General features: G+C 46.1%; 1 protein-coding gene across 11 annotated transcripts in view; it reads left to right on the top strand.

The window, feature by feature from the left end:
• Positions 1–207: 207 nt before the first annotated feature.
• TMEM9 (transmembrane protein 9) overlaps positions 208–19175 on the top strand; it is a 33310-nt gene continuing 14342 nt past the window's right edge. The window contains exons 1-5 of one of the 11 annotated variants that reach the window (XM_078356787.1): positions 208–322; positions 7817–7914; positions 13694–13875; positions 14491–14592; positions 16509–16600. In XM_078356787.1, coding sequence (XP_078212913.1) covers positions 13837–13875; positions 14491–14592; positions 16509–16600 — 233 coding nt within the window. In that variant the 5' untranslated portion in view covers positions 208–322; positions 7817–7914; positions 13694–13836. Of the gene's footprint in view, positions 800–7816; positions 7915–13693; positions 13876–13968; positions 14259–14490; positions 14668–16508; positions 16601–19175 lie in introns of those variants that run through there. The other 10 variants (XM_078356788.1, XM_008985380.5, XM_008985378.5 and 7 more) reach the window with 10 other exon arrangements.

The raw sequence follows: 19175 nt of genomic DNA, 5'->3' as shown, positions 1-19175 counted from the left end.
CAATGACCTTGGCATTCCTTGGTGAGCAAGGCCAGAGAGGGATGCGAGATCCACAGTCTAAAGAAAGCCTTGCACTCCTGACGCGTTCTTTGCAAACACTTCGGACTCTCAGTTTTATCCTTAAAAGGCAAAGAGAGGCACAGTTTTAGCTTAACCCTGCGTAGGTGAGAAAACTGAAGGCAAGGGGCAGGTGGGGGGTTAAAACCCGTGATGCTGCTGCCGCCTCTGCTCCCTCCCTGCTAGGCTGTGTCCCACAACGCCCTGGAGAGCAGGAGCTGAAAGCCTCTAACACCCACAGATCCTTCTATGAGTGCAATGTGAGGTACGTAATCTCTCTCGTGTAAAGTGATTATGTGTAAAAACAGCGGATTAGTGTCTCCGTGCTGCTATGTCTTCTGAGATCAGCAGGACCCAGCCTCCTGTCCCGCCCGGGGACACTGAGCGGTGACCTCCGGGCGCGGTAAATCGCCGCGGTGCCCGGGACCCAGTGGCCCGTGCACCCCCGCGAGAGGGCCCGGCGGGCTTTCCATGACCTTCGCTTCACGCTTCTAGCCCGCCGCCTAGCAGGGGGCCTGGGTCCTCCCAGCTCCACCCCGTGCCCTCTCCACCGCCCCCCGTAAATCCTTCCAGGCTCGGCCCCGCGTGGGGGGAGCGAGCAGGCGGCTGGCTGGAGGCCCGAGTCTCGTGGATTGGTTACATTTTTCCCCCGGGTCAATTACCACGGATGGGAATCTGAGCTGTGCCTGTCTCGGGCACAACATGCCTTGTCGCCTGGTGGGAGAATCTCAGTCTTACTCAGGTAACACCTGCTGGCCCGGGACAGAAATGTTCTCATTCTGGAGGGCGCCACCTCCAGCAGAGGACTGCAAACGCCCCAGGCGGCCTGGACCCGGGGTGGAGATTGGACGGGGTGGTGACGGGACTGGACGGCTCGAGCGTGCGGTCACTCGGGGGTGGGGCTAGGGCGGGCCATGTTTGAGCTGCGAGGCCGGGGCCTGAAAGGAATCCCTCCTTGGCCAGCCCCACCCTGTTTAACCCTGATGCAATGCACTTGCCCTTTGCGTTTACCCGGGGGCAAATATTTAACCTTTCCATTTTTTGCAATGACTTGATGAGTCTCCGTGTCTAGCACAGGGCTTGACACATAGTAGGCATCCGATATCTGTTTGTGAATGCACAAGTCCATCGGCATGTCTGTCTCCTAGAGGAGTGGTGTTCTCAGACTTGTCAGCATTTTAGCACCCAGTTATGACATGTCACGTGGGCTACTACTGGTAAAAATGCAAACGAGTGCATTTTTCACTTTTAAAGATAAGTTGGAATAGATCGAAGACTATTTCCATCATAATGCTGCTCACTGTCTTGAGTCTGATGTGCTATCATGAATGCGAGAGAAGAGTGGAGGTTGTAGGGAACATGTTATTTGGCTCTTCTTCTAGTACTAGCTTCTGATTTCATCTTGGGGGATGACCTTGGGCTGACAATCGAGGTGTCCTGACCTTCCTGCCAAGGAGCAGGCTTGAGACTAAGTTAGGTCCAAGGGACCGTCATCTGGACTTCGAATGCTGAATAGTGACCTAAGAATAAGGGGAAAATCCATCACAGCCAATGCACTCCCGTGGCATGCCAGGAGAGGCCCTTGTTTGAGCCTTCTTCACGTCTTGTTTTTCAGTCATTTCTTAGATGATAAGAATTTCCCACTTCTTTCCAACAAACTGTTTTTTTCCTTAAGTCAAACAGACAGTTTCTGTTGCTGACAATCAAAGCACCCTGACTGCAGGAGTCATAGCTGAAGATTGGAAATATGTAACACTACCTAGCTTCTCTGGGAAGCAACTCAGTAGATTGTGTTCAGCGTTAAAGAATCCTTAGTCAGCATTATTGTTGTTGTTATTATTATTATTATTTTGAGACAGAGTCTTGCTCTGTCACCAGGCTGGAGTGCAATGGGGCAATCTCAGCTCACTGCAACCTCCACCTCCCAGGTGCAAGCAATTTTCCTGCCTCAGCCCCCTGAGTAGCTGGGACTGTAGGTGTGTGCCACCACACCCAGCTAATTTTTGTATTTTTAGTAGAGACAGGGTTTTACCATGTTGGCCAGGATGGTCTTGAACTCCTGACCTTGTGACCCACCCGCCTTGGCCTCCCAAAATGCGGGGATTACAGGTGTGAGCCACCGCACCCAGCCAGTCTACCCTGTTATTTTACAGATGAAGAACTAAGGTTCCAAAAAGTTCAGTGACAAATTTAAGGTCACACAGCCAGACTCACAGGATCTCAGAGTTAAAAGGGAACTCAGAGTCATTCATTAAACTTTTCATCTGATATTTAAATTCTCTCTGAAACAGCTTCAACAAGTGACCATCCAAAAAAATGTGTGAATACCATCAGACATAGCAAGAAATCTCTCTGGGCAACCCATTCCTCTTCCACATGGCATCCCCTCAGATAGCCAAAGACTGCTATCACCACCAAGATTTCTCTCTCCCAGGACAATGTCCCGTTTCCTATAGCTGTTCCTCATGTGGCAGGGTTTGAGGCCTTCACCATACTGGCCACTGTCCTCCAAATGCATTCTGGTCTGTTCCTCGGAGCATATGTCCCTAAAATGGAACAGAGCACCCAGTTGTAGGCTGCTGGTGCCGAGTAGGTGGATCACCACTACCCTTATTCTAGAGAAAATGAGTTCTTAGGTCCTGAGTTCCTCTAATCCCTCCTGAGGCCAAATTAGCTTGTTTGTTTGTTCTTGTCAGTCACATTACACTTGCACTATTCACTCAGCTATCCTCAGTTACATTTACCCGTTCCTCCCATATTTGTGTAAGTGGGAAACTTAGTTTCAGCCTTCATTTCAACCTTACAAGATCTTTTTGGATCCTGATATTCCCTGCCCCTGTACCCTCCTCCCCAACCCACCTCTATACCTTCACACAGCTCTGCAGTTTCCGCAATTTTCCAAGCATGTGCCCTCTTCTCATCTAAGTTCTTTACACAAATGTGTGCATTCTAATGGCTTTAGCCCAGGAGTTCAGATCAGCCTGGGCAATGTAGTGAGAAACTGTCTCTTAAAAACCAAAAGTAATAAAATTAGCTGGGCATGATGGTACAAGCTTGGAGTCCCAGCTTCTTGGGAGGCTGAGGTGGGAGGATCACTTGAGCCCAAGAGGCCAAGGCTGCAGTGAGTCATGATCGCAGCACTGTGCTCCAGCCTGGGTGACACAGTGAAACCTTATCTCAAAAACAAATAAGTAAATAAAAATAACGGCCCCACACACTGATTATGTTTACCAGGACCTAAAAACCTTTAATTAATTAACTAATTTATTTTTTGAGACAGAGTCTCACTTTGTTGCCCAGGCTAAAGTGTAGTGGCATGATATCAACTGACAACCTCTGCCTCCCAGGCTCAAGCAATTCTCCTGCCTCAGCTTCCCAAGTGGCTGGGATTACAGGTGCCTGCCACCCTGCCAGGCTATTCTTTGTATTTTTAGTAGAGGCAGGGTTTCACCATGTTGTCCAAGCTGGTTTTGAACTCCTGACCTCAAGTGATTCACCTGCCTCAGCCTCCCAAAGTGCTGGGATTACAGGCATGAGCTACCATGCCTGGCTTAAAAAACTTTTTAAATTAGAAAATCCCTGTAAGAATCTGAAAAAGTTTAAGATCATCTTTATTCCCCTCCTGTAAAACACACCTCTCTATATTCATACCAGATTCATACAAGATCGTGTATGGTGATAACACTGAGTACCCTATGTCTCAGCAATTCTACTCCTAGATATATACCCAAGAGAGATAAGTGCATATGTCCACCAAAAGACATTTACAATAGTAGTAGCTTTGTTCGCAATAGCCAAAGACTGGAAACAACACACATGTCCAGCTGCAATAGAATGGATAAGTAAATTGTGGTATATTCATACAAAGGAATACTATTTCACAATGCAAACGAATGAACTGCTACATAGAACAATATCGATAATACTCAAAAATATAATGGTGACCCAGAAAAACCAGATGTTGGAAATCACTTGGGGTTGCTGGCAAAATATTAGGGAAATATTAGGGAAAGTTAGATTATGGTCTCAAATCTTTTGGAAGGCCAAAAGGTTTTGATGAAATGGGCTGAAGACAGCCAGTTCATTGCCTTACAATTTTAAGTCATAGGGTAAAAGATTAGGAACAATAAAAGCTTCCCCAGTTAAGTCTGTTTACCCCACATCCTTTTGTCTCTAATTTGTTTGCTCATGTACACTTTGTGCTGGATGGTCCTCTCAGGGGGAGGTCAAAGGGGAATGACCAGTTAATGGTGTTTACTCTGGGCCTCAGAACCTAAAGCTTTTGTCATTTGTAAAACCACTCTTTTAACCATGTTAATTATCCACAAGCATGTTGACATAGAATTCTGTTATTAAATCTATACTGAATAAATGTGAGGAAGGACAGGGAGTCATGATCACTTAGCTGCAATCACCCTCTGAAAGCAGCCAATGACCATCCCTAGCCCACTCAGTACATGTGAGTGTATTTATTCATCGTTAAGTTAGGGTCTGCAGGACAGACCTCTGCAGATGGTGATCAGTGTCTCGGGTGGTGACCCCAACGTGATTGAGGTCTCAGCCAGGCACAGATGAAGAGTAGTTACTGTATGATTTAATTACAGGACTTTCAAGAACAGGCAAAAACCAATCTATGTTGAAAAAATTCAGAATACTAGTTACCTTCACAGTGAAGGAAACTAGGGCACAAAGAGCTTTCTAGGGGAACTGGGAATGATTTGCATCTATAGTTATACAAGTTTATGCATAGATAATGAAACCATCCTTGCAAAAATTGTATCAGTAAGAAACTTATAACATTAGGGGAGATCTGGTCTAGTTAAACTTTATCTTAACTTTTGGCCTTTAAGCTGCCCTTAATTATTCCTGGGCTTAGGCCAAGCTAACTTTGGGAGACATTTAGCTTATAGTTGAAAGGATAATAGCCCATCCCCAAAACTCAACCACCTTTGCAAAGCTAATGAGAGACCACCAGGCTAGGAGGATACAGAAGCCTGCATTCGGCTAAGGTGTAGACATAAATGATTTGTAGCCAGTCACTATTCTGGAAGTCACAAGATAATCAACCTCCCCCATGAATCCTGCAGACAACATCACTGTTGCCGAACCCAAGAGCAGCTTTTTCAGATTTTTTTCTGTGTCTAACACCAGGCTCCACCTGGACTCACCAACCACTCCTACGGCCCCATCCAGAAGCAACTAGGCCCAAGAGGACAGCTTTGACTCCCTATGATTTTATCTCTGACCCAACCAATCAGCACGCCCCATACCCTAGCCCCCTGCCCACCAAACACCTTTGAAAAACCCCTAACCTCCGAGCCTTCTCTGAGAGAGACTGATTTGAGCGATAACGCTGTCTCCCTCACAGCGTGGCTGGGCTCGGTCTTCAGGACTGGATTTTGTTTGTGCAGCTGGAAGGAAGAACCCATCAGGCTGTTACAGTAATAATTCATTGAACCCTTCAATTAAGATTTGCGTACTTCATCCTGTGCAAATGGTAACTCAATATGAAGGTTTAAAACATAAAAAATATGGCTGGGCATGGTGGCTCACACCTGTAATCCCAGCACTTTGGGAGGCCAAGGTGGGCAGATCATGAGGTCAGGAGATTGAGACCATCCTGGCCATGGTGAAACTCTGTCTCTACTAAAATACAAAAAAATTAGCTGGGCATGGTAGCATGGGCCTGTAGTCCCAGCTACTCGGTAGGCTGAGGCAGGGGAATCTCTTGAACCAGGAAGACAAATGTTACAGTGAGCCGGGGTCGCACCACTGCACTCCAGCCTGATGACAGAGCAAGACTCCATCTCAAAATAAATAAATAAAAATAAAAAATACATCTCTATCAAAGTAAAAAATTCCCTTCCAAATACACTTAGAATCATCTTGCATACACATAGCACACTTTGTAAAATAACGATCTTGTTTAGAGCTCTCGCTTTACAATTAGGGCAACTTTGAGCCTCAGACTCCCAAAGTGCTAGGGTTACAGGCATGACCCACCATACTCGGCCTTCATTGTTTTAATTTGCATTTCCCTAATGGCTAGTGACATTGAATATCTTTTCATGTACTTATTTGCCACCCGTATAGATCCTCTTAAGTGAAATGTCTATGTCTTCGTCAACTTTCTAATTGTACATTTTTTTACTGTTGAATTATAAAAGTTCTTCATATATATTACATACCAGTCCTTCATTAGCGATGCCATCTGCAAATATATTTTTTTAATTCTCTTGACAGGGTCTTCCAGAGAGCAAAGGTTTTTAATTTTGATGAGGTCCAAGTAATCATTTCTTTTCTTTTGTGGATTGTGCTTTTAGTGCTAAGTTTAAGAACTCTTTGCCTAGCTCTAGATTCCAATAATTTTCTCTTATGATTTTTTCTAAATATTTTTTAAGTTTTCAGTCTTACATTTAAATTTAAGTCTGTGGTGCTCTTTTTGAGTTATATTTTTTACAAGGTTTGAGACTTCAGTCAGGGTTCTTTCTTTTCCCCCCCATGTGTGTCCACTTGTTCCGGCACCATTCATTGAAAGGATATCTTTCCTCCACTTCATTGCTTATGCACTTTTGTCAGAAATCAATTGGGCAAAAGGTCAGGCATGGTAGCTCATACCTGTAATCCCAGCACTTTGGGAGGCCAAGGTGGGAGGATTGCTTGAACCCAGGAGTTCAAGATCAACCTGGGCAATATAGCAAGACTCTGTCTCCACAAAAAATAAAAATAAAACAATTAGCCTGGCATGGCAGCGCATGACTATAGTCCCAGCTGCTCAAGAGCCTGGAGGTCAAGGCTGTGTGAGCCATCATGGTACCTGGGTGACAGAGACCCTGTCTCAGGAAAAGTAAAATCAACTGTGCATATTTGTTTGGATTTATTCCTGGGTTCTCTGTTCTGTATGTCTATACCTCCACTAATACCACACACTCTTGATCACCCGTATGTATTAAAAGGTTCCTGGCATGCAGTAGGTGCTCAGTACATGGAATTATTATTCATTCACCCAATCAATACATTACTATTCACATAATTACTAACATTCTTTATATTTAAATTTTAGCAAAATGCACCTTATTCATTTTAGCAATTTGAAGTTCTTAGCCTTAGAAATGGCTATCATAAAGTCTCTGCATTAAAAGAAACAAAGTGCATACGTAGAATTTTATTTAGAGAAAAGTTGATTCCAAATGATAGGACCTGATCTGTTAATACTCAGGGGTTGGATCTAGGAGTCAATGGAGCAGCATTTCCCAAAGTGTGTTCCTTGGTACACTAGTCTTGAAGGATGCTCTTTGAAAACGAGTCTCTGGTCCAAACTGTGGGAAAACACTATATACGATAATGTATTTTAAGAGATTCACAATATATTTTATCGCATCAAAGCATCTAAAAAGTCCTGTAGTAAAATGTGCCTAATTAATTTACTTTAAGGCTCCCCAAACTAATTTCCTCATAGAAACTACATTTTCCCCACACACAGTTTGCATCCCGCATACAGTAACATCCCATAATACTATGCCAGGGAGCATATTCCCTGAAGTGTATTTTGAGCGTTACTATCATGGCGTATTATCAGAAAGACTTCAGAATATCTGATCTGGTAGGAAACTTAGGGCCTTCTAAACCAGCAGTTTTCGAAGTTATGGTCTGAGGACTCTGAGTCTCCAAGACTTTTAGGGAGACAAGTTCTAACTATTTTCCTAGAAATACTAAGATGTTATTTACTCTTTTTGCTTATTCTCCAACAACCATATAGTGGAGTTTTCCGAAGTTTAGATGACATGTGATATTGCAACTGACCGAAGAAGGCAAAACCAGATGTGAGAATGTATCTGTTTTCTATTCAACCAGATGGTAAGGGGATTTACAAAAAAAAAAAAAAAGTAAATTAATGTCACTCTTCTTACTAAATTTTATCTTTTAGTAAATATAGGGCTTTTTTTTTCACCAAAAGATGCTTATGCATACAATGAATTTATTGTTGTTATTTTAAAACAAATAAATATGTTTACATTTTCTATTTTAATGTTAATACTGCAAATATTGATAGGATCCAGATAAACAGAAGTTCTTTAGGGTTCTCAATTTTTAAAAAAATTTTTTTCTTCAGTATAACCTCAATAATGTTTTCTTTTTTTTTGAGATGGAGTTTCGCTCTTGTCGCCCAGGTTGAAGTGCAATGGCGCGATCTCAGCTCACTGCAACTTCTGCCTCCTGGGTTCAAGCAATTGGTTCCAAATGATAAAACCTGATCTGTTAATACTCAAGGGAAGGATCTAGGAGTCAATGGAGCAGCTTTTCCCCAAGTGTGGAAATGCTTCAGCCTCCTGAGTAGCTGGGATTACAGGCGGCTGCCACCACACCCAGCTAACTTTTTGTATTTTTAATAGAGACCAGGTTTCACCACGTTGGCCAGGCTGGCCTCAAACTCCTGGCCTCAGGTGATCTACCCACCTCAGCCTCCCAGAGTGCTGGAATTACAGGCATGAACCACCACGCCCGGCTTAACCTCAGTAATTGTTAAGAGTGTAAAAGGACACAAGACCCAAAAGTTTAAAAACTGCTATTCTAAACAAATCTTTTCGGGGGAACCTGAGCTCTAATGGGCTAGTGCTTTGACAGGAGTGAGTTCAAACTAGAAGCTGGAACATATGACTTCTGGTCCCGGGACCTTTCCATGACCTTACCCTGCTCCTTCACTAGTGAGAGCTGAAAAACAAACCAAAACCCAAAACATTTGACCCGGTTAAGAACACTGAAACCAAAAAGTGAGCTGTTATCCTCTATTTATGCAGTGCCATGAAGGCTACCCCCAAAAGAGCATGCGCAGTTGTGGGAGCTGAACCAAGAAAAACACAACAGAGGGGGCAGAATGCGTAGCACTCAGGACTGTGCACATCAGAGTGCCTAATGGGCAACTGCTGATAGAATGCCTGACACAAACTGGGTCTAGCATATCAATTTAAATATGTGTGTATCACATCTGTGTGTGATGCCTGAGAAATCCTGCTATGGCCAGAGAGAGAGAAGTTACTCAGGTATCTGAGGATGGTGCCCATCCTATTTCAAGGACATCGCCAAGCACCTGACCTGCCATCTGTGACTAGAGGGCAATGTCCTTTGGGAGGGGTCAAGCACTCCTTTGTATCCCCATATTACTGTACCTGATCTCCCATCTGTGGCTAGAGGGCAACGTCCTATAGAAGGGGGGTCAAGCACTCCTTTGTACCCCCCACATTACTGCCCCTTTGAGAGTGTTGACCCGTATCTGTATTCTATCATTTGAGCTTTAGTCTCTGTTTAGGTTGATCTCTTAGTATGTCTAATACATGGTTGCTAATGCAAACATTAGGAAGTTAATCATCTCATAGGAGTTTGAGGTTATGAGACACTGGACAGAGAAGCTTCAGTGGGGATCAGTGGAAAAGCAGGGCATGTAGTTGATGCCAGGGAGAGTAGACACCATTTGGGAGTGATGACAGTGTTCAGCCCCTGTCCAGGAGCACCAACACTAGGGACAGCGAGTGAGGAGGAGCCCAGACCCTCAGCTGTGGCATGGATGCCAAGGCGTCGCCTCATAAAGTCAAATTGATTTTAGGATTATTGGATAAGAGTGAGTATGAACTGGAGGGTATGGGTTTTGGTCTGAGTCCTAGAGTTGCAAACTTGAGGTTAGGAGGAAGGCTAAGTGCTGAGAGGAAGCAGTGGGAGGCTCCAGAGCTTCCTTAGGCCTCCTCTGCTGGAGAGAGCACATTGCTGAGGTTACCTGGTCTTTACCCTCTCAGTGAGCCCTGAGCCAGGGGCTCCCTGCTCCCTCCTGGTTCACATTCTGACTCTGATATCACTGAGCTCTCTGTCCTCCCTTCCCATTTGCTTGTCTTAGGATCGAGCCAAACTGAACTGTTAGAACTTTCCCTACCTTCCTCTCCCTGCACTTCCCCAGTGCCATCTCTTTGCTCTTCCTACACCGCCCCTGCCCCCAGCAGCATGCCCGCCTCACCATCACCCTGCTTCTGAATGTGTCCCAAATTTTGCCCACCCTTCCTGGCAGTATTTGTTTTCCGTGGCTGCTGTCACAAATTACCGTAAACCTGGTGGCTTCGAACAACACAGACATAATATCTTACAGCTCTGTAGCCCATAAGTCTGACAGAGGTGTTCCTGAACTAAAATCAGGGTGTTCACAGGGCCGAATCCCTTCTAGAAGTTCTAGGGAAGAATGCACTGGCTTGCCTTGACCAGCTTCTGCAGCACCTACAGTCCTTGCCTGGTGGCCCCCTGCCTGCATCTTCAAAGCCAGCTGAATAGCCTCTCTCTGACCCTACTTCCACATCCATCTCCTCCTCTAACCACAGTCAGAAAAGGTTCCTCTGTTAAGGAGCCATCTAATTCGATTGGGCCCACCTAGATAATCTATCCTTACCCAAGGGCCTTAATTTAATTAAATTTGCAAGTAATATAATTACAAAATTACTTGAAAGCAGAGTTGCTGTGTAAGACAATATTCACAGGTTCCAAAGATTAGGATGTGGCCACTTGGGGGTGAGGTATTGTTCCCCCCACCACTCTGGCCCAGCCCAAGTAGCCCTCAGTGCCCTCTAAGCACCCTCTCCACTATTCTGGGCGCCCCGGGCCCTTGGTCTAGGTTTCCTGAGTGCCTCTGCAGCCTTCCCCCAGCCCAGCTCTTACCACCCTGAATTGTAATTACTGGTTGATTTGTCATTTTCTTGCAATAAATTTCAAGTTCTGTGAGAACAAGAACAGGGTTTGTCTTGTTTACTGAGATATTCCCAGCACCTAGCATAGCGCTTGAAAAATATTTGGAGGGAAAAAGCTCTTCTGATACAGGAGATAGAAATTATTTCGGCAGATAGTGAGTACAAAAAAGTCCTTGGCAGAACTTCGCGTCTAATAAGAAACAGCCCTAGAAATCATTTCTTTTCTAACAAAGAGCAACCAAACATATATAAGCAAGCTGAAAGGTTGCATGGGGGAATGCTGGCAGCTGCACTCATAAACAAGGGCTACCTGGAGGCCAGGCATGGCCCCATGGGGCTCCACCTTCCCTTTTTTGTTAGCACATGTACAGTAAGAAAACTGGGCAACATGGAGAAGCTCAAGCAGAGAACCCACACACATGATAAAGATTGGGGTGGGGCTGCCAGAGATTTGCGCCCTATGCAGATGACACACCTGGGCTAACTGGTTTTTTGTGCCCTATAGAAATGAGATACCGCCTCCCCACTAGCTCATCTATAAAACTGCCTGCATTTCACCTTGAAGCAGCAGCCCATTTTTCCAGGACCCCTTTCTGTAGCAGAGAGCTATTCTCTTTCTTTTGCCTATTAAATGACCACTCTTAACCTCAGTCTTTGTGTGTGTGCATCCTTGATCTCTACGGCCATGAGACAACAAACCTCGAGTGTCGCCACAGACAACAAAGCCGCTTTGCTTCTTTAACACATCACTTTCTATGTTACGTTCTGGCCATGTGATTGCTCCCCTATTAGGTTGTGTGTTACTTGAGAGCAGGGTTGCATGTGATTTGTCTGTTGTATCCCTGGGGTACCTAGCATCTGTGAGCCCTGGAGTTTGGCTCATAGAGTGTTTGGCACGTGTTTATGGAATTACATTGAATGAATAGTTCAGACTCACTTCTCTGGCATGGCTCATAAACACAGGCATGTGGAGGATGTATGGGCATGACATAGCCTGGGTCAGGTAGGATGATTTGGGAAAAGCTTCTGCAGGGCCAGTGCTTGGGCAAAGATTTGAATGAGATGAAAGATAAGGACTGGCAGGGCTGGGGGTGATAATGTCCTATGGAAAACTGTAATGAGCAAAGTCAAATGTAGGGACAGCTGGTGGGGGAAGTAACCAGTGATGAGATGGGGAAGTGCAGAAACCAACCAGCGCTTGGTTGCCAAATGGAGGGGTCTGAATTACATCCAACAGGGTGCTTGCTACCAGGGATTATTAAGCAATGAGTGATGCGCTGAAAAAAGTTGGAGGAAGATAGGATGGACCTAGGAGGACAGAGGAAGGGAGTGCATTTCAGAGAGCAGAATGCTAGCTGAGGAAAGATACAGGCAGGGAGATGATAGCTGCCTCTTGGGGACAGCTGGATAGACTGGATGTGGAAATAGGAGAGAGGAGTCAAAGGCAGTTTGATGCCCCAACCTAGGACCTGCAGAAATGCAGAATGACAGTGCAAGGCCCCCTTTCTGTATAATGAGGAAGATGGTGAGCTCAGTATTGGGTATCTTTAGTGTTGTGTGTCAGAGGGTCATTCATTGGAGGTGACAGACTCAGCCCCATGCTTTTGTCCCCAAGAAAGTCCCCATCTCCACACAGAACATATATGGAGTGAAGAAATGTGTTTTTCTAGAACCTGAACTATCCCTTCTGTCCCTTCGAGGTAGGCATCCTGTCTCTGCCAGACCTTGCTCACCAAAGCACCCATTCTGACCTCCACAATGAGCTAACATTTCCATTTAAAGAGCCTACCTCTTTGTGCCAGATGCTGTTCTAGGTGCTTTGTGCATATAAACTCATTATGTCCCCACAACCACCCTGAAAATTTGGCAATATGAATCCCATTTTATGGACATGGAAACAGAAACTTCTGAAAGGATTCCAAAGACCCAAAGGCGGTGTCCTAAAGGAAACCACCCAGATTCACACAACTAGGAAGGGAGGAACCAGGATTCCTGCCCTGGTCACTCTACTCCAAAGCCCTGACCTTTGTTTCATACCACAGGCCTCCTGCCCCTGCCCCCTGCCAACTAGGTTTAATTTAATTCTACCAGTTCAGCGTAGCAAACACTTCCTAAACACCCACCAAGCACAGGGCACTCTGCCAGGTGGCAAGGATATAAAAAGGAATAAGACATAAGCATAGGATAGAGGAATATAAACTCAGTGGCCTCCAGGTAAGTACCCATCTCAGTTCACAGGGCCTGCAAGGGGCTTGATTCCACCTGGGCCCAACCCATATGCTAATCCAGCCACCAACCTCAAGTTGGGGCCATATTGATACTGCCCCTCACCCTAAGGAATCCCAACATATCAAAGCTGGAGGGGATCTTAGAATCCAACCAAATCATTTTACAGATAAGGGAAGAGAAACTGAGGCCCAGAGAGGGGAGGTATCGTATCCAAGCTAACACAGCTGCATAGCAGGCAGGGCCAGGGCCAAAGGCCCGGTGTCCCCACTCCGAGTCTAGTGCCCTGAATTCAGATGACACCTCTTTCCTTCACAGCTGGCAAAAATTTCACATCTGCCCCATAGTAGCCTCGGACCCTCACCCCTGTATCCTGGCCGTTCACACTTTGCCCCATTTTGCCAGGCCCAGTACCAGCATGGGGTAGGGGGACCAGGCTGAGGACGCTGTTGTGCACACTCCTCACAGGCCCAGCCCACACCACCCCATCGCCAACCCTCGATTTCTCCTTTTCAGGGGTGTATGTAGGGGTAGAGGCGTTGCCTAGCAGGAAGTCTTCCGCAGCAAAGATGTGGATCCCTAAATAACATTTCCAGATTTTTAATGAGGACAAGGCCCTTCAATCTCTCTCATCGTTTTTGTTGATGTTACTAGCATACAGTGCATAAAGTGCTTTCTCTCTAAAACAGCAGGATGAAACAAGCTGAGCTTTATGATACAAGGAAGGGCGAAGCACTGCAGTGAGAGTTCTACAGGCCACACGAAGGCGAGACCCTTCCCCATGAGTTTGGAAGGCTGACGTTCCCTTTTCTGGTTTGCTCGGGTTTGAGAAATGCCTGCCTCTCCCTTGCGCAAGAGTCTCCACGCCCAGGTGAAGGCGGGTCTTGTTGCCATGGCAACAGCGCGGTTGGGCTGGGGGGCTGCTCTGGCAGCCAATAGAAGCTAGGAGAGGGCGGGGCCAGCTGGGTCGTGTGCGGCTGCGGCGGGGCTTGCAGGTTCGTGGACGCGGCATTGGGGGAGGGGACAGGGGTCGCGGGGGCACTAGGGGGTCCCAGTAGCTCCCAAGATCTCTGGGCGTGGTGGGCACTGGCCTTCGCCGTCAGAGCAGGGGTCCCAGGCTTGCACCCAAAGTTCCCGTCGGGCCCAAGCGGGGAGGAGCTGCTGGGCGGGCCGAGGCGGAGATGGCGGAGGGCGGTGGGACGCGATGCGCGGGTCAGACCCGGGCCTTGAGAAGAAACTAGAGGTCCCTGACGGGTGTGTCTCGGCGAGGCCCCCTCTGCTTGCTCCACCAGTTGGCCGGCCGAGAGCGGGAGGCTTAGCAGCGGGAGGGAAAGCAGCGTTTGGCGATCGGGTTTAGCAGGCCTTGGAATCCCGGAGCCCAGCCCCCAACCCCAGTCCCACTTCTTGGCAAGATGGTTAAGGGCCTAGCGTGCTGGCTGCGGTGTGGCCACCTTCCCCTTCTCCGACTCCGTATCTCTTTTTCCAGGTGTCCGGCTTTGCTGACCCAGCAAGCCTGATAAGCATGAAGCTCTTATCTTTGGTGGCTGTGGTCGGGTGTTTGCTGGTGCCCACAGCCGAAGCCAACAAGGTGAGGGAGGTGAGCCAGCAGCACCTGGTCACGACCACCGTGCACGGCCACCCTGTCTACGGGGCTGACTCAGAGGTAGCTGCTCCTTAAGCCTGCCTCTCACTCACTTACGGGGCCGTACTTTTGTAGTGGTCTTCTTTCAGGTTCCAGGCTCTAGGCCTCCCGGGGAGGAGTGGGGAAGGCACAGAGCACGGGCTCACACTCTGGATCGGACAGACCAGTGGTGGAATTCCAGCAAGGAAGTTTGGAGAAGTTATCTAAGTTCTCCGTAACTTCCTTTGCTTGGGACCGGAAGTATTTTTCGTTTCAGATATTTTGGATTTGGGAGTATTTGCACATACAAAATGAGGTATCTTAGGGAGGGGACCCAAGTCTAAACCTGAAGTTCGTTTATGTTTCATAAACGCTGTATCCACATAGGCTGAAGGTAATTTTATACAATATTTTCAACAGTTTTGTGCAGGAAACAAAGTTTATTTACACTGAACCATCAGAAAGCAAAGGTGTCATTATCTCAGCTACCCATGTGCGTAGTCTGGTTGGTTGGCATCACCGCTGTTCCAGACAATGAATTTATATGTTACAGATAAATATTTTCTTACACATAAGTACTTAACAGTAAAAAATATGATGTCCTGTGAACACAGTGAAAAAAAAATAACGTGTTCAGGGTAACTAAGCACAGTAGCATCACCAGAATACCTGTGTCAGCTGCCACACCGGGCAGCATAGGCTTTCTGTCTACTGCTGTGATGCTGTGTTACACCTTTAGGTGAGAAGTATCTGAAGCAGTAGAGGGACCAGGAAGTGGGTCCCCTAGAGATGAGACACTCTTTTCAGATGGCTTTTAAAAATGCTTTTACCAGTCACCTGATTCATTATCAAGTTTTTGTCTCAGAAGTCTCTGATTTGGTAAACTGACATGATTTCTTTTTCTGTTACGAAGGCACTCTGTTCTAGTCCTTCAAGAAGCCCGCCACGTATTTTTACGATGTCTGTAGGTGTTTTTCTGCAGTGTTCACATCGTCTTCATGGTCCTGTCAGTGCTTCACAAGTTTTAGAATTGGAGCGTTTTGAATATTTGGATTAGGGATGCTGAAACTACCACCTGTAGTAGTGGTTGTATCTGTTACTCTGCAGGGCAAATCAAATTACATAGCAATGTAAAAATGGCCTGTAAATGTAAGGTCCTGTGCGGAGTGAAGTTTCTGTTATTAAGAGTGACCCACCTAAGTTCCAGGACTCCTGAGATAACTTCCATTCTTCAGAGGGACATTCTTATGGAGCTGTTTGGGTAAATCTGCAGAACTAAAGGTCACCTGGGCCTTGAAGTAAGGTTAAGGCTGAGCGTTTGCTTCCATTCCCTCCTCAGAATTCCTAATTAGTAAAGACGTTTATGGTGATATCTCTTACTCAGAAGGGAAGAATGCTCAAAGGGGTTGCTTGAGTATTCTCACAGAAATGATCCACTTCTTATTCACCCCTGCCCTTTGTGTTTCTCCAATCCTAACCTAAGAAGTTGGAGATGGAAGGTGGGAAAGAGGCTGGCTGCCAAGTCCACTGACAGAGCTGCACACACAAGTGTGGGGTCTAGGGTAGAGGACTGCCACTCTGACACACACACACACACACACACACACACACACACTTCCCCCCATTCCTCTAAGCACTCTACTTAGGGACTGGCAGCCCTAGACAGCTTTCTGTGAGTCTTATTTGCCACCTGGACTTTTTCTGTGCTGTAATTTGCTTCTGACAGAGGCAGTCCTTGCTGGACTTGAACTTGGGGATGCAGAAAGCTCAAGAGCATAGCTATGGTTTACCTAACAGGATGGGGAACAGAAAGTTGACAATCTTGCTAGAACCTGAACCCCAGGCAGCGTCTCTGCATACTTGACATGTGCTTTCTCTTCCAGAGTTCTGAAGACATCCGGTGCAAATGCATCTGTCCACCTTATAGAAACATCAGTGGGCACATTTACAACCAGAATGTGTCTCAGAAGGACTGGTAAGGCATTACACACAAGCCCCTGGCTACTATACCCAGTCAAAGTTATGGGTATTTGCTAGAGTTCTTGGCCCCTTCAGAATAAGCATGCTCTCCCGTTCCTATGGAGAGCCTTTCAAGGAATTATTCAAAGGAATAATTGTTCATATCACGGAACCAATTCCATAGTTGTCCACTGTCTGTGGAAACAGGACCCAGGTGTCTTGAATTCCAGCTCAGGGGTCCCTGTCTAGATAAGTGGATTTTGTTGTTTTGCTTTGAACATTGGTCTTTATTGATGTATACAGAATGGTGGTAGAGAAGTTGAGAGAGGTAGGTATTATGACCACATACTATAGGATCCCTAATGCTGTAAAGCTGTGTTACATGTGTTAGTCTGTGCCAGTCTCATAGCATTCTTGTAAGGTAGGTGGGATGGATTTTGCTCCCATTTTATAATAGCTTAGACAGAGACCCAAAGAAATAATTTAGAGTCTTGAATTCATTTCTGGGTACCTCACCTTTACAAAGAGAAGAATAACTCAGAATTCATTCAGAGAAAGGAGGCCAGTGTGGTGAATGGAATTTTCAACACATTGTCCTGGAAGGAATGGTTTAAGGAAGCAGGAAGAGCCTAAAGACGAGAGGACTTGGGGACACAGGATGATTGAGAGCTGGCATGTTATGGGAGGTGGGATGTGTGGGAGCAGGTACTGGGGGCATCAGTTATGTTCAGTGGAGTTTCCTGGTGTAGAGTTGGGGCCAGTGGATAAAGGCTTCAGGGAAACCGATGTAAGCATGAGTTGAGGGAGCATTTTTGATCTAGGCAGTTTTGGGACCCAGGAAGCTCCATCCTTGGAGGGCCCCGAGCACAGACAGGCTGAGGTCACTGTGGAAGGGATCAACATCAGATGAAGGTCCAGGCCATTGCTGCCTCTCCTACTTTCTCAGAGCAGGTGAGCCTTGGGAAAATACAGATTCCCAGTACTATCATAACCCCCGATTTTGATTGTTCAAATAGAGTGAGGGGGAGGGGAGGCAATAACCGTTCTTAAAAGTTCCTTTGCTTCTTAGGATGCAGTTGATCCAGAGCAACATTTGAGAATTTTGGAACTCGTTGAATTTCCAACTCTGAGACTTGTCGGTGATTTTCTGAGAGGCAGTCTCATTAGGTAGATAGACTCCGTTCAGCCTTCCTCACTTCAAATTTAGCTTAGCCACTTGTTAATTAGGTGACAAACTACTTAATCTCCACTGCACAGATAAGATTTCCTTATCTGTAAATGGTGGCGATATTTGAGTGTTAAGTATGTATGTGTTCGTGTGTGTGTGCACAGGTAAGTAACTATAGCACTTAGAACAATACCTAGCACATAGTAAGTGCCTATGTAAGTGTTAGCTGATATTGTTAATGTATATTATCATGCCTTACTGGTGGCCACATAGATAGTCATGATCAAGCTGATACCACAGACTGAGAAAATGGGCTCCTCCTGAAGCGCTGGCCTTATATTTAGCAGAAGTCCAAGTAACCCCCTGGTATCTTGTGGTTATAGTTCAAATAGCATCAGTAAATACTTTGATGGGCTGTCTTAGCCCTTCACCAGGTAACAAGGCTGTCTTCCACACTCCTTGGGCAGGCAGACACTTGCAAATTTAGGAACACTCTCTGTCCTGGAGTTATAGATGGCGGGAAAATGCGAGGTCAGATGCCTGCAGAGGATGGAGTCCTGTCTAGACCTCTTGGGCTATAGTTTATCTCCTTCCCCTTAGAAGTCAGAATTAAGGCACTACCTGACTAATAGCCTTACACCCAGAACCTCGGGGCAGTTCCATTAAGGGTGGTGGGTGTAAACTGAGGCTGGAGGAAAGACTTCAGGATTCTAAGACCTAGTGACATTGCCCTTGACTGGGAGTCATCAGGGACTTGACATTGATCTGAGCAAGAGGAGGAGGACAGTTTGAATGGGTCTTCTGGTTTGCCATGTTTTCACTTTGGTGTCACATTGGTTTCTTGCTAAAAAAGACTTGCACTCTTCCTCTTGGCTGTGCAGAGTAAAGCCAGACCCTCTGAGTTGCGGTCCTCAGGTTTAATGGCCAAGCCATGTATGTTCCTGTGTTGTTGGTATCCTGCCATCTAGTGTTGAGAGTTTATAACCATATATGCATATAAAGGCAAAAACCCCAGTGTTGCCCTTTTCGTGGGTCTGGCAAGGAGATGTCTTATTAGAGACACTCCGAGAGCAGGAAGGCACTTAATACGTTGGCTGTTCCCTTGCCTTTAAAACTTGTTAAAATAGAACGCTTCTGCAAACAAAATCCATTTTGGAAACAAAATCTATAGAACGTAAAGACGGAATTGCTCTGGCTGAGAGGGAAGTGTCCCTCAGTCCCTCCCTGACTACTACCCCACCGTACAGTGGTTCCCGTGGGACCCAAAAGAATGCAATTTGAAAGACACTGACCAAGTTTAGTCTTCATTTATAAATGAGGAATCCCAGGCCAGGAGAAGTTAAATAAGTTGCCACAAACACAGAAGAGCTGGAGACAGCAGAACTATTTCAGCTTCTTATTGCTGTTCCCCTGGGTAGCAGGA

This window comes from Callithrix jacchus, chromosome 19 (genome assembly GCF_049354715.1).
Source record: "Callithrix jacchus isolate 240 chromosome 19, calJac240_pri, whole genome shotgun sequence".
Lineage (NCBI taxonomy): Eukaryota > Metazoa > Chordata > Mammalia > Primates > Cebidae > Callithrix > Callithrix jacchus.
Note: the sequence above shows the minus strand (reverse complement) of the source record. Positions and strands in the feature narration are given on the sequence as shown.